The 13,059-nt window shown below is 42.3% G+C and overlaps 2 protein-coding genes across 3 annotated transcripts in view; both read right to left on the reverse strand.

The window, feature by feature from the left end:
- The window catches only part of SLC36A3 (solute carrier family 36 member 3), a 72,710-nt gene extending 62,990 nt beyond the window's left edge, over positions 1 to 9,720 (reverse strand). For both annotated transcript variants that reach the window (XM_082381513.1, XM_082381512.1), the window contains exon 1: positions 1,134 to 9,720. In XM_082381513.1, the coding sequence (XP_082237639.1) occupies positions 1,134 to 1,273 (140 nt within the window). In that variant the 5' untranslated portion in view covers positions 1,274 to 9,720. The remainder of the gene's footprint in view (positions 1 to 1,133) is intronic.
- A 1,279-nt stretch (positions 9,721 to 10,999) lies between these two features.
- Positions 11,000 to 13,059, reverse strand: part of SLC36A2 (solute carrier family 36 member 2) — a 29,018-nt gene continuing 26,958 nt past the window's right edge. The window contains exon 10 of the mRNA XM_082381514.1: positions 11,000 to 12,521. Within this exon, the coding sequence (XP_082237640.1) occupies positions 12,250 to 12,521 (272 nt within the window). The 3' untranslated portion in view covers positions 11,000 to 12,249. The remainder of the gene's footprint in view (positions 12,522 to 13,059) is intronic.

A 13,059-nucleotide genomic window follows, 5' to 3' on the forward strand; every position in this document is an offset into this window, starting at 1 on the left:
AAAAAAAAAAAAAAAAAAAGCCCTAAGTAACACAGTATGAAATTCAAAAGGTAAAAGAAACTAAAAAAGAACCCAAAAGAACCTTATGTAGTGAACATAAATGTCTCTTCTATCTCTGCCTCTCAGTCTCCCAATTCTCTTAGCCAGAAGCAGCCACTATGGCCAGTTGTTTGTGTGTGTGTGTGTGTGTGTGTGTGTGTCTGTGTACTTTAAAAGAAAGCATAGGCCAAATAAGTATTTGTATGTTTTATATAAATATGTGTTAGGATTCGACATATATTACAACATTGCCATCTAGAAAGGTACCAGTTTAATTCTTCCCAAAACGACAGGCGAGAGGGCGTTTCCTGACATCCTTATCAACACTGGGTATTGTCATTTACAATCTCTTTATACCATGGATATTATCTGATCTGATTACTAAATAATAGTCTGATTGGCAATAAAGCCCTGAGGGAAAGAGCCATGTGTCTGAGTTTATGGGAGTAAAAGTAGGGACATGGGGCTAGGAGGTGAACTTCTATTTCCTGGATGGGTTTGTATGAGGAAGGGAGAGGGAGGCTGGTGGGCGGGGAGAGAGGGAGAGAGCGTATGAATGATAGCAGAAGTCCACAGAGAGGAAAGCAGCTTGAAACTGCTGAAGAAAGAGCAGCCAACCTGAGATAGAAAATCTTTCTGGGAATTGAGAAGCTCATGCTGGGGACTTCCCTGGTGGTCCAGTGGGTAAGACACCACGCTCCCAACGCAGGGGGCCCGGGTTTCATCCCTGGTCAGGGAACTAGATCCCGCATGCTGCGACTAAGAGTTCACATGCCACAACTAAGAAGTCTGCATGCCACAACTAAGATCCCGGAGCACCGCAACTAAGACCTGGCACAGGCTAAATAAATAAATTACTTAATTAAAAAAAAAAAAAAAGAAGAAGCTCCTGTTGGGGATGACTATCTGTGATTTTGCAACACCTGTGAAACAGGTGTAATACCCAGAGCCGTGAAGGTTTCGTCTTTAATCCACGTGTCCCCTGTTCAATGGGGATAAATGTGTTAAGAAGAGAGAAGTAGGAAGTTGTGGCCCAGCTCTGTGAAGGCAGCAGTGCCTGACCTCAGATAGGGGAGGGCCGTGCAGCCACTTACGATAATCCATTGGCTTCCTCTTCAGGACGGACACTCTCTGAAGTGATGCTACTGCTACTCTCCGAGAGTGACTTGGACCCATCATCCCAGGACTTGGGCTCGCTGTTGTTGTCCCTTGCAAGCAGTGAGATCTTCAGCATGGTGGGTAGGTGGTGGTGGCTCAGGGTTAAGGACTGTAACAGCCTTGAACCAGCCTCCCATGGGTTTTTCTCCAGAGGAACCAAGGCTGCAGCACTGAGATACTGGCTCCTAATTCCCAAGGGTGCCTGGCCCTAGAGCTGGTGAGAGGGGGACGCTGATGTCGATTATATGCCTCACTTGGCTTTGGGGACTCACGAGAGTCTCATCTCAGGAGGATCCTCAGTGCCCCTTGTGATTGCCCCGCCACACGCTGGGACTCGCCCCGGGCTTTCAGCCCCTCCCAGTTTAGCCCTTAGTGCTTTAGGGCAAAGTGAACTGTGTGACTGGGAGGAAGAAGACACCATTGGACTGGAGGTTCTGGTGCCTGGATGTAGGGCCAGGCTCAGGGCTTGTCTATCTTTGGTAAGAAGGAAACCAGAATTACCTCACAATGGAGGCTGCCCGGCCAATAAGGTGCTGATGAATCGTAGGATGCAGGTGTGGCCCAACAGAGGGTAATCTGGCTGCCGCCTTCCCTGGGTGGGGGTGGAGTGGCTTTGTTTTTAAATTGATGTGTAGTTGATTTACAATATTATATTAGTTCCAGGTGTACAACATAGTGATTCAAAATTTCTATAGATTAGCCTCTAAAGTTATTATAAAATAATGGCCATATTTCCCTGTGCTGTACAGTATATTATTTTATACATAGTAGTTGGTACCTCTTAATCCCCTACCCCTGTCTCATCCCTCCCCTTTCCCCTCTCCCCACTGGTATCCACTAGTTTGTTCCCTGTATCTGTGAGTCTCTTTCCTCACAGTTTGTTACATTCATTCGTTTGTTTTATTTTTTAGATTCCACATATAAGTGATAACATACAGAATTTGTCTTTCTCTGTCTGACTTATTGCACTAAGCATAATACCCTCCAGGTCCATCCATGCTATTGCAAATTGCAAATTTTCATTCTCTTTTATGACTAATAGTCCATTGTATATATATACACCACATCTTCTTTGTCCATTCATCTGCTGATGTGCACTTAGGTTGCTTCCATATCTTGGTATTTGTAAATAATGCTGCTATGAACGTTGGGGTGTATGTATTTTTTTGAATTAGTGTTTTTGTTTTCTTCAGATATATACCCAGGAGTGGAATTGCTGGATCATATGGTAATTCCGCTTTTAGTTTTTTGAGGAAGCTCCGTACTGTCTTCTATAGTGGCTGCACCAATTTACATCCCCACCAACAGTGTACAAAGGTTCCCTTTTCTCCACACCCTCCTAACACTTGATATTTGTGGTCTTATTGATGATAGCCATTCTGGCAGGTGTGAGGTGATATCTCATTGTGGTTTTTAAAAAAATATATTTATTTATTTATTTATTTGGTTGCACTGGGTCTTAGTTGCAGCAGGCGGGCTCCTTGTGACTTGTGGACTCCTTAGTTGTGGTGCGTGAGCTCCTTAGTTGTGGCACACAAACTCTTAGTTGTGGCATGCATGTGGGATCTAGTTCCCTGACCAGGGATCGAAACTGGGCTCCCTGCATTGGGAGCGTGGAGTCTTATCCACTGCGCCCCCAGGGAAGTCCCTGATTGTGGTTTTGATTTGCATTTCTCTGATGATTAGCAATGTTGAACATCTTTTCATATGCCTGCTGGCCATCTGTATGTCTTCTTTGGAAAAATAAAGATGTATATTTTTAATGGCTATTAATTTTTTGCCTTTAAATATCTAATTTTTAATTCTTACTAGAATCCTGGGTTTGCCACTTACTAGCTGTGTGGCATGGCCAAGTCATTTAACCTTTCTGTGCCTTATTTTCCTCATCTGTAAAATGAGTATGATAGTAATACCAATGTCAGAGCATTGTTAGGAAGATTAAATGAATTAACATGTGTACAGCATTTAGAACAGTGCTCAGCATCTGGTAAGCACCAATAAGTTATTACTGTTGCTAATACATTTTCTAAATGGTTAGCTAGTTTTTCCAGCACCATATATTGAATAATCTATCTTTTCCTCATTTTATTTGAAAGGTTTCCCTCATATTAATCAAATTTCTCTGTAGGCTTGGATCTGTTTTTTTGCATTCTCCTTTTCCATTGGTTAGTCTTTTCTAATGCTAGTACCAAATTATTTTAATTATATAGTATATTTAATATCTGATAAGAAAGGGCCACTCTACCTTTTTCATGATTTTATTCCCCCCACCATTAATCCTTCTAGATAACTTTAAGAATCTTCTAACCCCCTCAACACCCCGCTGAAATCTAGTTGGGCATTTTTATTGTGATTAAGTTAGAGTGATAGATTATATTGGGCAAAATGGTCATATTTACAATCTGAGTTTTCCCATCTGAAGCATGCATTATGACTCTATTTATGCAAATCTTAATTTATGACTCAGTAGACTTTTTCTTCACATAGATATAGCACATTTTAAAAGTTTGTTTCTAGGTGCTTTTGTTTCCTATTGCTACGTGTAGGATTTCTAATAACTCCCCTTTTATTTATTATTATTATTATTATTATTTTTGAATTGAGGTAACTGATTTATAACATTACATGTTTCATGTGTACAATATTAAATTTCTACTTCTCTATACACTACAGTATGTTCACCACCATAAGTTTAGTTTCCATCCTTCAACATACAGTTGACGCCCTTTACCCATTTTGCCCTCCCCCATCCCTCCCCCTCTGGAAACTACTGCTCTGTTCTTTATGTGTTTGTTTTTGTCCAGTTTGGTTTGTTCATTTATTTTGTTTTTGTTTATTAGTTTTTAATATTCCACATATAAGTGAAATCATAGGGTATTTGTCTTTGACTTATTTCTTTTTAATTAATTAATTAATTTTTGGCTGTGTTGGGTCTTCATTGCTGTGCCCAGGCTTTCTCTAGTTGTGGAGAGTGGGGGCTACTCTTTGTTGCGGTGCATGAGCTTCTCATTGCGGTGGCTTCTCTTGTTGCGGAGCACAGGCTCTAGGCACGTGGGTTTCAGTAGTTGTGGCACATGGGCTCCGTAGTTGTGGCTCACGGGCTCTGGAGTGCAGTTGTGGCTCATGGGCTTAGTTGCTCCACGGCATGTGGGATCTTCCTGGACGAGGGCTTGAACCCTGTCCCTTGCATCGGCAAGCAGATTCTTAACCACTGCGCCACCAGGGAAGTCCCTGTCTGACTTATTTCACTTCACATAATATCCTCAAGTTCCATCCATATTGTCACAAATGGCAAGATTTTATCTTTTTCGGTGGCTTAGTAGTATTCCACTGTATATATATACCGCTTATTCTTTATCCACTCAGTTTCCATATCTTGGCTCTTGTAAATAGTAACACAGTGAACACAGGGGTTCGTTTATCTTTTCCAATTGGTGTTTTTACGTTATTTGGATAAATGCCCAGAAGTGGGATAGATGGATCATATGGTAGGTCTGTTCTTGGAGAATCTGAAGAATCTTGGAGAATTCTGAAGAATCTGCATACTGTTTTCCATAGTGGCTGCACCAATTTACATTCCCACCAATAGTGCACAAGAGTTTCCTTTTCTCTACTTCTTCACCAACACTTGTTTCTTGTCCTTTTGATAACAGTCATTCTTACCAGTGTGAGGTGATATCTCATTGTGGTTTTGATTTGTATTTTCCTTATAACTAGTGATGTTGAGCATCTTTCCATGTGCCTATTGGTCATTTGTATGTCTTCTTTGGAAAAATGTCTATTCAGCTCCTCTGCCCATTTTTTAAATGGGTTGTTTGGGTTTTGTTGTTGTTGTTGAGTTGTATGAGTTCTTTATATATTTTGGATATTAATCCCTTATTGAATATATCATTTCCAAGTATTTTCTCCCATTCAGTTGGTTGTCTTTTCCTTTTATTGTTTCCTTTGTTGTGCAGAAGCTTTTTAGTTTTATGTAGTCCCATTTATTTATTTATTTTTAAATTTATTATTTATTTATTATTTATTTTTGGCTGTGTTGGGTCTTCGTTTCTGTGCGAGGGCTTTCCCTAGTTGTGGCAAGCAGGGGCCACTCTTCATCGGGGTGCGCGGGCCTCTCACTATCGCGGCCTCTCTTGTTGCGGAGCACAGGCTCCAGACGCGCAGGCTCAGTAATTGTGGCTCACGGGCCTAGTTGCTCCGAGGCATGTGGGATCTTCCCAGACCAGGGCTCGAACCCGTGTCCCCTGCATTGGAAGGCAGATTCTCAACCACTGCACCACCAGGGAAGCCCAGTCCCATTTATTTTTGCTTTTGTTTCCCTTGCCTGAAGAGATGTATCTAGAAAGATATTGCTAAGACTGATATCAAGGAGTGTACTGCCTATGTTTTCTTCTAGGAGTTTTATGGTTTCATGTCTTATATTCAAGTCTTTAATGCACTTTGAGTTGATTTTTGGGTATGGTGTAAGATAATGGTCTAGTTTCATTTCTTTGCATGTGACTATTTATTGAACACTATTTATTGAAGAGATTATCCTTTCTCTATTGTATGTTTTTTGCTCCTTTGCTGTAAATTAATTGTCGATGTATGTGTGAGTTTATTACTGGGCTCTCAATTCTGTTTCATTGATCTATGTATCTGTTTTTCTGCCAATACCATGCTGTTTTGATTACTATAGCTTTGTCATATAGTTTGAAATTAGGGAGTGTGATACCTCCAGCTTTGTTCTTTTTTTTCAGGATGGCTTTGGCTATTCAGAGTGTTTTGTGGTTCCATATAAATTTTAGAATTTTTTCCTTTTCTGTGAAAAATGTTGAAATTTTTATAGAGATTGCTTTGAATATGTAGATTGCTTTAGGTAATATGGACATTTTATCAATGTTAATTCTTCCAATCCATGAGCATGGAATATTTTTCCATTTATTTGTGTTTTCAATTTCTTTTAATAATGTGTGATAGTTTTCAACGTACAGGTCTTCCACCTCCTTGGCTAAATTTATTCCTAGGTATTTTATTCTTTTTGTTGAGATTGAAAATGGGATTGTTTTCTTAATTTCGTTTTCTGTTAGCTCTTTGTTAGTGTATACAAATGCAACAAATTTTTGTATATTGGTTTTGTATCCTGCAACTTTACTGTATTTATTATTTCTAATAGTTTTTGGTTGAGCCTTTAGGTTTTCTATATATAAAATCGTATCATCTGCTGGGCTTCCCTGGTGGCACAGTGGTTAAGAATCCGCCTGCCAATGCAGGGGACACAGGTTCGGACCCAGTCCGGGAAGATTCCACATGCCGCAGAGCAACTAAGCCCGTGCTCCACAACTACTGAGCCTGCACTCTAGAGCCCGCAAGCCACAACTACTGAGCCCTCATGCCACAACTACTGAAGCCTGCATGCCTAGAGCCCATGTTCTGCAACGAGAAGCCACCGCAATGAGAAGACTGCACACCTCAACGAAGAGTAGCCCCCACTCGCCGCAACTAGAGAAAGCCCACGTGCAGCAATGAAGACCCAACACAGCCAAAAATAAATCATAAAAAAAAAATCATGTCATCTGCAAATAGTGACAGTTTTACTACTTCCTTTCCAATTTGGGTGCCTTTTTTCTTGCCTAGTTGCTCTGGTTAGGACTTCCAATCCTCTGTTGAATAAGAGTGGTGTGAGTGCGAGTCCTTGTCTTGTTCCTGATCTTAGAGGGATAGCTTTCAGGTTTTTACCATTGAGTATGATGTTAGCTGTGGGGTTGTCATATACGGCTTTTATTATGTTTAGGTACGTCTCTTCTCTATCCACCTTAATTGAGAATTTTTATCATAAATAGGTGTAGTCTTGTCAAATGCTTTTTCTGCATCTATTGAGATGATCATATGGTTTTTATCCTCCATTTTGTTAATGTGGTGTAGCATGTTGATTGATTTGCAGGCATTCAGCCATCCTTGCATCCCTGGAATAAATCCCACTTGATTATGGTGTATAATCCTTTTGATGTATAGTTATTATGTGTCTTGGAGAAAGTCTTTTTGCATTGAAGTAATTAGGTTTTCTCTTTAATTCATGGACTTGTATATCCAATTCCTTCCCCATGTTTGGGAAGTTCTCAGCTATGTTTTCTTTAATAAACTCTCTGCTCCCTTCTCCTCCTGAGATACCCGTTATCCTAATATTACCTTCCCTAAAAGCATCGGAGAGCTCTCATAGAATTTCCTCATTTTAGATATCTTATTTCTCTTTCTTCTTCTACTGGTATCATTACTAGATTTCTATCTTCGAGCTCTCTGACGTTCTCTTCCATAAGGTCTGCTCTATTTCCAGTGCTTTCTAATGCATTTTTCATCTCATTTACTGAGTTCCTCAGCTCCAGAATTTCTGTTTGGTTCTTTTTCAGAGTTTCAATCTCTTTGGTAAAGTATTCCTCCTGTTCATTAATTTTATTCCTGAGCTCATTTAACTACCTTTCCGTGTTTTCTTGTAGCTCATTGAGTTTCTTCATGACAGCTACTTTGAACTCGCTATCAGTTAAATTGCAATATTCCATCACTTGTCTATGAAGAATTCTCTCTCTCTCTCTCTCTCTTTTTTGGTGGTATAATGTTACCATGGTTCTTCATGGGTCTTGATGAATTGTCCCTCTATCAGCACATTTGAAGTTAACGACAGGTTAGAAGTTAGAGTCCTTTCTTTTGTTTTCAGGTAGGTGGCGCCATAACACAAGGATTTGGTTTCTTACCTGAGCTGCCCCTGGTTACATTTGAGAGTTGGCACTTTCTAGCCTCTGTCTCTGTAAGAGGTGTGGCTCCGTGCCTTTGTTATTGTTTCTTGTGCCTCTGGCGTCCTTGCTGCCTTGCTTCTGCCAGAGCCACTGTTGTCACCCGGATGGTTGGCTCTTCCCTAGCATCTGTGATCCCGAGTTGCAGGCTCTGCTGCCGTGGTGGGAGGGGAACGGTGGGGGGGGGGTGGTGAGCTGGGGTCCTGCACGTGCCTCTACTGGGTCTGGTGTTGTAAGGTTCAAGGGCTCCCCACTGCAGATGAAGGGGGCAGGCTGGGGTCATGTGTGCCTCAGTGGCTCGAGGGACAGGGTCCCAGGCCCCACTGCCACTGCTGCCCAGTTACCTGTGGCCGCAGGCACAGCTGTGGTCAGGAGGCCGGAGTTGTGTGCTCCACCTCCCCTTCTGCTCTTGGGTTCTCTGAAGCTGCGGCTTAGCTGCCACGGTCAGAGGGCTGGGATTACAGGCCCCAACTCTGCTGGTCCCTCAGTTCTGCCTCTTCTGTGTGTTTCAGTCTACCCACCTTCAGGTATACAGATGTTTAGAATTCTCTAGTGTCCTGGTGTGTTGGGCAGGGGTGCCTTTGTTGAGTTGTGGATGTTTGACTGGTTGTAGATTGAAGGGGGAGAGAGAGAGGTAGCTCTTCACTCCACGTTGCTGATATCATTCCACTCATTTTGTTTTTTTGATGACAATTAGTATGTAGGAAAGATAATGATTTTGCAGATTATTTTTTAATTAATTAATTAATTTATTTTTGGCTGTGTTGGGTCTTCGTTGCTGCATGCGGGTTTTCTCTAGTTGCATTAAGGGGGGCTACTCTTCATTGTGGTGCGCGGGCGTCTCATTGTGGTGGCTTCTCTTATTGCGGAGCACGGGCTCTAGGCACGTGGGCTTCAGTAGTTGTGGCATGTGGGCTCAGTAGTTGTGGCTCACGGGCTCTAGAGCGCAGGCTCAGTAGTTGTGGTGCATGGGCTTAGTTGCTCCGCAGCATGTGGGATCTTCCCGGACCAGGGCTCGAACCAGTGTCCCCTGCATTGGCAGTGGATTCTTAACAACTGCGCCACCAGGGAAGTCCCAAAGATGCTTGTATTTATGTTTATATTTGGTCATGGTTTTTCTGTGTGCTTTGTCAGATTTTGGTAGCAGAATCAGGATATCTTTGTATAAAAAGTAGGGAAGACTTTCTTCTCTCTCTAGGCCTGAAAAGAGTTTAAATAGCATCAGGCAGACATGAAGGGTGGCAAGGACATCCTGGTTTGCTCCTGATTCACCATACAGTCTCCAGAAACCCCCTCCTCAGTTCACAGCTGATTTATTACTTATAAAGGGAGGCTGTGGGGTTTCTAATTTAAAAAAATTTTTAATCCACTGGACACATTTTTCCCATTTTTACTTTAACCACCATCATTCAAAGGTCTCTCCTGGGCTCTACAAAGCAGTGAGGAGTGTTGGTGTGGAAAGTCTTCAGTCCTGAACCCATTTGTCACTACATGTTTGATTGTCAGCAAGTTACTCAATATCTCTAGGCCTATTTCCTTATCTGAAAATGAGAACAATGACACTACATACCTCATGGTTTCATTGTAAGGATTAAATGAGATAATCACATGCAAAACACTTAAAAAGTGCTCACTGAGGGATGGAATGATTTTCTCTGATGCTTGATTCAAAAGCAAGCTCCCAAAGTTAAAGAATCAGTAGGGGGGTAGGGAGGGGGAAGCCTGTGTGTGTGTGTGTGTGTGTGTGTGTGTGTGTGTGTGTGTTTGTGTGTGTGTGTGTGTGTAAAAACCCAGTATCGAAGAATTAAAAAATTTTAATATCCCCAATGCTCACACAATTCTAATAGTTATCTTTAGTGTTGCTGACAATTACTAATAAGTCTCCCCAGATTGCTTTTATTGCTTATATCCATGTTGCTAAATTTATATTTTCTTTCCAAGATTTAACTTTAGCCAGACTGTTGTAAATGATAAGATTAACCTGATCATCTTACACAGTAGGGACTTGTCCTTGGAGAATGAGAGTGACCATTTTTTAATAACAGAGAAAACAATCTTAAACTTAGCAATGTTGGGTGGGGTGACAGTTGAGCCAGGTGGAGGAGACAGGTTCAGAGAGAGGAAGCCCACTTTGCCAAGGCTCTGAACCAATCAGTGGAAGTCCTTTGGGTCTTTTACATTTCTGATGTAGAAATGATGACCCAGCTCTCTGGCCAGGTAGGCTGTGGACCACTGCAGAGGCTATGAGTGTCCCATCTCCCAGCAGGTACTCTGCAGACTATGGGATCTGAGTGTGGAGCTTGTGTTCATGAAGTACCTTCTGGAATCCAGCAGGTAGAAAGTAACACACAAAAACAGGAGACCAGGACTTGGGAATTGGGGCAGACACGCCCCTCACCCCTCCATAACTTCCCTAGGCTGCAAAGGGAGGATGATGGATAAAAATAAGCAGGAAAGGGCTTTTTAAAATGGTATCTTAAAACTGAGGCTGAAACAAGCATGGGTCACTTTCCAACACCACAGAGAGTGTAATAAGAAACATCCTTACCCCCCACTGAACTACAGATCTGCCTACAACATCTCATTTATCTATATGCCTTTCCCCAGTTTTAGTGATTTTAGGGAGAAGGGAGGGAGCCGTCACCACCAAGAAGGGTGAAGTGTTGTGTTGGGTTGAGGGGCCCCTGGCTGTCAGCCAAGGTCAGACATGACAAAAGGCACGGGAATGTCAAGGCAGCAGGACTGAGTGGAAGAAGGGTCAGATTCAGTGTTGGGAGACCCAAGTTCTACTCAAAATCCAGCTCTAATGGTGCCACCGGTGGAAAGTCAGGTGGAAAGACATGCTCAGTACTCCAGAGCAGTTAGTGTCCCCCTGCCCTCAAAAGGACCTATGATGGTATTAACTTAGTTGATGACCTGTCATTATTCCCCAGTGGAGAGCAGACTAGCTGGAGGACGGAGATTCTTTTCTCATTAGTGTATCCCCTTTAGAGTAATGTATCAGTTAGCTTTTGCTGCATAAAAACTTCCACATCTTATGGCTTAAAACTAAAAGCATTTATTATTTCTCATAATTCTGTGGATCATCTGAGCAATATTTATGGTCCAGGCCAGCTTGACTGGTGCTGTATATAGTCTAGGATACTTCACTCACATGTCTCGAAGTCAGCAGGCTGGCTGTTCTGGGAGATGGGGCTCAACTGGGATGATTCATTTCTGCTCCACGTGATCTCTCCTCCTCCAGTAGGCTAGCCCTGGCTTCTTCACTTGGTGCTCTTATCTCCACAGAGCATCACGATGAAAGTTCCAATGCATTAGCCATCACGAAACCTCTGCTTGCATCACATTTACTATGTCCCATTGGCCAAAGCAAGTTACAAGGCCAAGACAAGATTCAAGGGGTAGAGATATAGATTTCACTTCTTGATGCGAGCTGCAGCGTCACATTGTCAAGAGGAATTTGTCGCCATTTTTGCAAACTATTACAAGAACTTTGAACTATGCTTGGTGCGTGGTAGGTAAGAAAGAATGCTTGTTGCAAGAATCAAGAGGTTAAAGAAAAAAAAAGAATCAAGAGATAAACAATGAAATAATCATTGTCCATCCCCACCCTACCCCCCACCCCCCGCCATTGGCACATCCATTTCTGTGACAGCTGTCCTTTGTTGAGATCTTTGAACTGGGCCAAAACTTTATCCAGTTGTTTAGAAAGTTTATTGCCCTTGACTTAAATATGGTGGTTCCTTTCTGTCTGAGAGTTGCTGCTCACCATGGACCTGTGGATCCTATCCATCTTGACGCTGGAGCTGTGCACACCTTGCTGGATTATGGATTATGTCCCCACTCTTAATCTTTGCTCTTTAAACAGATCTGGAAAAGAGGACACCCTTTGTCTACCAAATCACCATCAGCCTTAGCTGGCGGCACCTCCTTCTGTCAGTTGCTGCCTGTTGGATGCCCCTTGGTGGCTTCCTCTTGCATAGCCCCACTCAAGGTGTGAAATTGATCGTGTGAATTGCCAAAAAGCTGGATGGAATCAAGAGCCTTCAGAGAGAGAGCTCCTTCTGAGAGAGCTCTCAGTAGAGTGGAAAGCTAGGGATGGAAAGAAAATAAATTTTAAAAAAATTTTTAAATTACCATCTAGACCTTGTAGCTGGTGAGTCCGTGCTTGTTTCACTGTGACTTGACCCAGAGAAAGGTAAAGCAGCAAAATATAGATAATGCATATAAAAGAGATTTATATCTTTAAATGTCAGGTGCTGGTGGGTAAGAAGCAGTGCCATTTTCACTGAATAAAAATGGTGGAGTTGGAAAAGGTGAGAGGGTCTTCTGACTGGATCAGCTCGTCCAGGGCCTGGTAGGTCCCCATCACAAAGCCCACGAAGCCCAGGATGCTGATCAGGGCATCCTTGATGATGGTGATGGGACTCATGCCCTCTGAGTAGTAGGTGGTGATCTCCAGGAGGGGTGGGATGATGAGGGCCAGCGCACTGCCGCTCAGGGAGCCCACCAGAGAGAGGACCAGGTCCAGGCGGGGGATGAGGATGGCCAAGATGCCTGCAGGAGATGACACGGGATAGATGGCTCTTCCCAGGCTTAGCCAAAATTTTAAAGTTTGTTTTAAAAATCTTTTTCTTAAAACATATACCAGTTGTTTCTCATACATTCAGTTACATAAAGAAAAAGTTGAAACTCCTGTAATACCCCCAATCACATTCACTAGAGGTTTATACATTAAAATTTTGGTGTGTCTCCTTTCAATCATTTTCAACCAATTATTGTTCAAATATATACATTCATATTGTTGGGGAGAAAAACCTTCTCTCTTCCCATTTAGGTTCAAGTGTTTGGGGGCCTGCAAATTTAACTGACAATTAGGCAATTAACAGGAGGAAAGACAAAGTTTATTTAGGGCTAGGGAGCCTTCAGATGAATTGGCTCTCCAAACAACAATAGGGGTTTATATACCCACTTCAGAAGGGGAACTGGATGGGGGAGAAATAGCTTCCATGCAAGAACAAGTGGAAGGTATGACATTCTCTGATAATTTAAGTAATTACTCAGTCTGTGATGATGGTTAGTCTTCTTTCTGATT

The sequence above is a fragment of the Balaenoptera borealis genome, assembly GCF_965194805.1.
Source record: "Balaenoptera borealis genome assembly, chromosome: 2".
Classification (NCBI taxonomy): domain Eukaryota; kingdom Metazoa; phylum Chordata; class Mammalia; order Artiodactyla; family Balaenopteridae; genus Balaenoptera; species Balaenoptera borealis.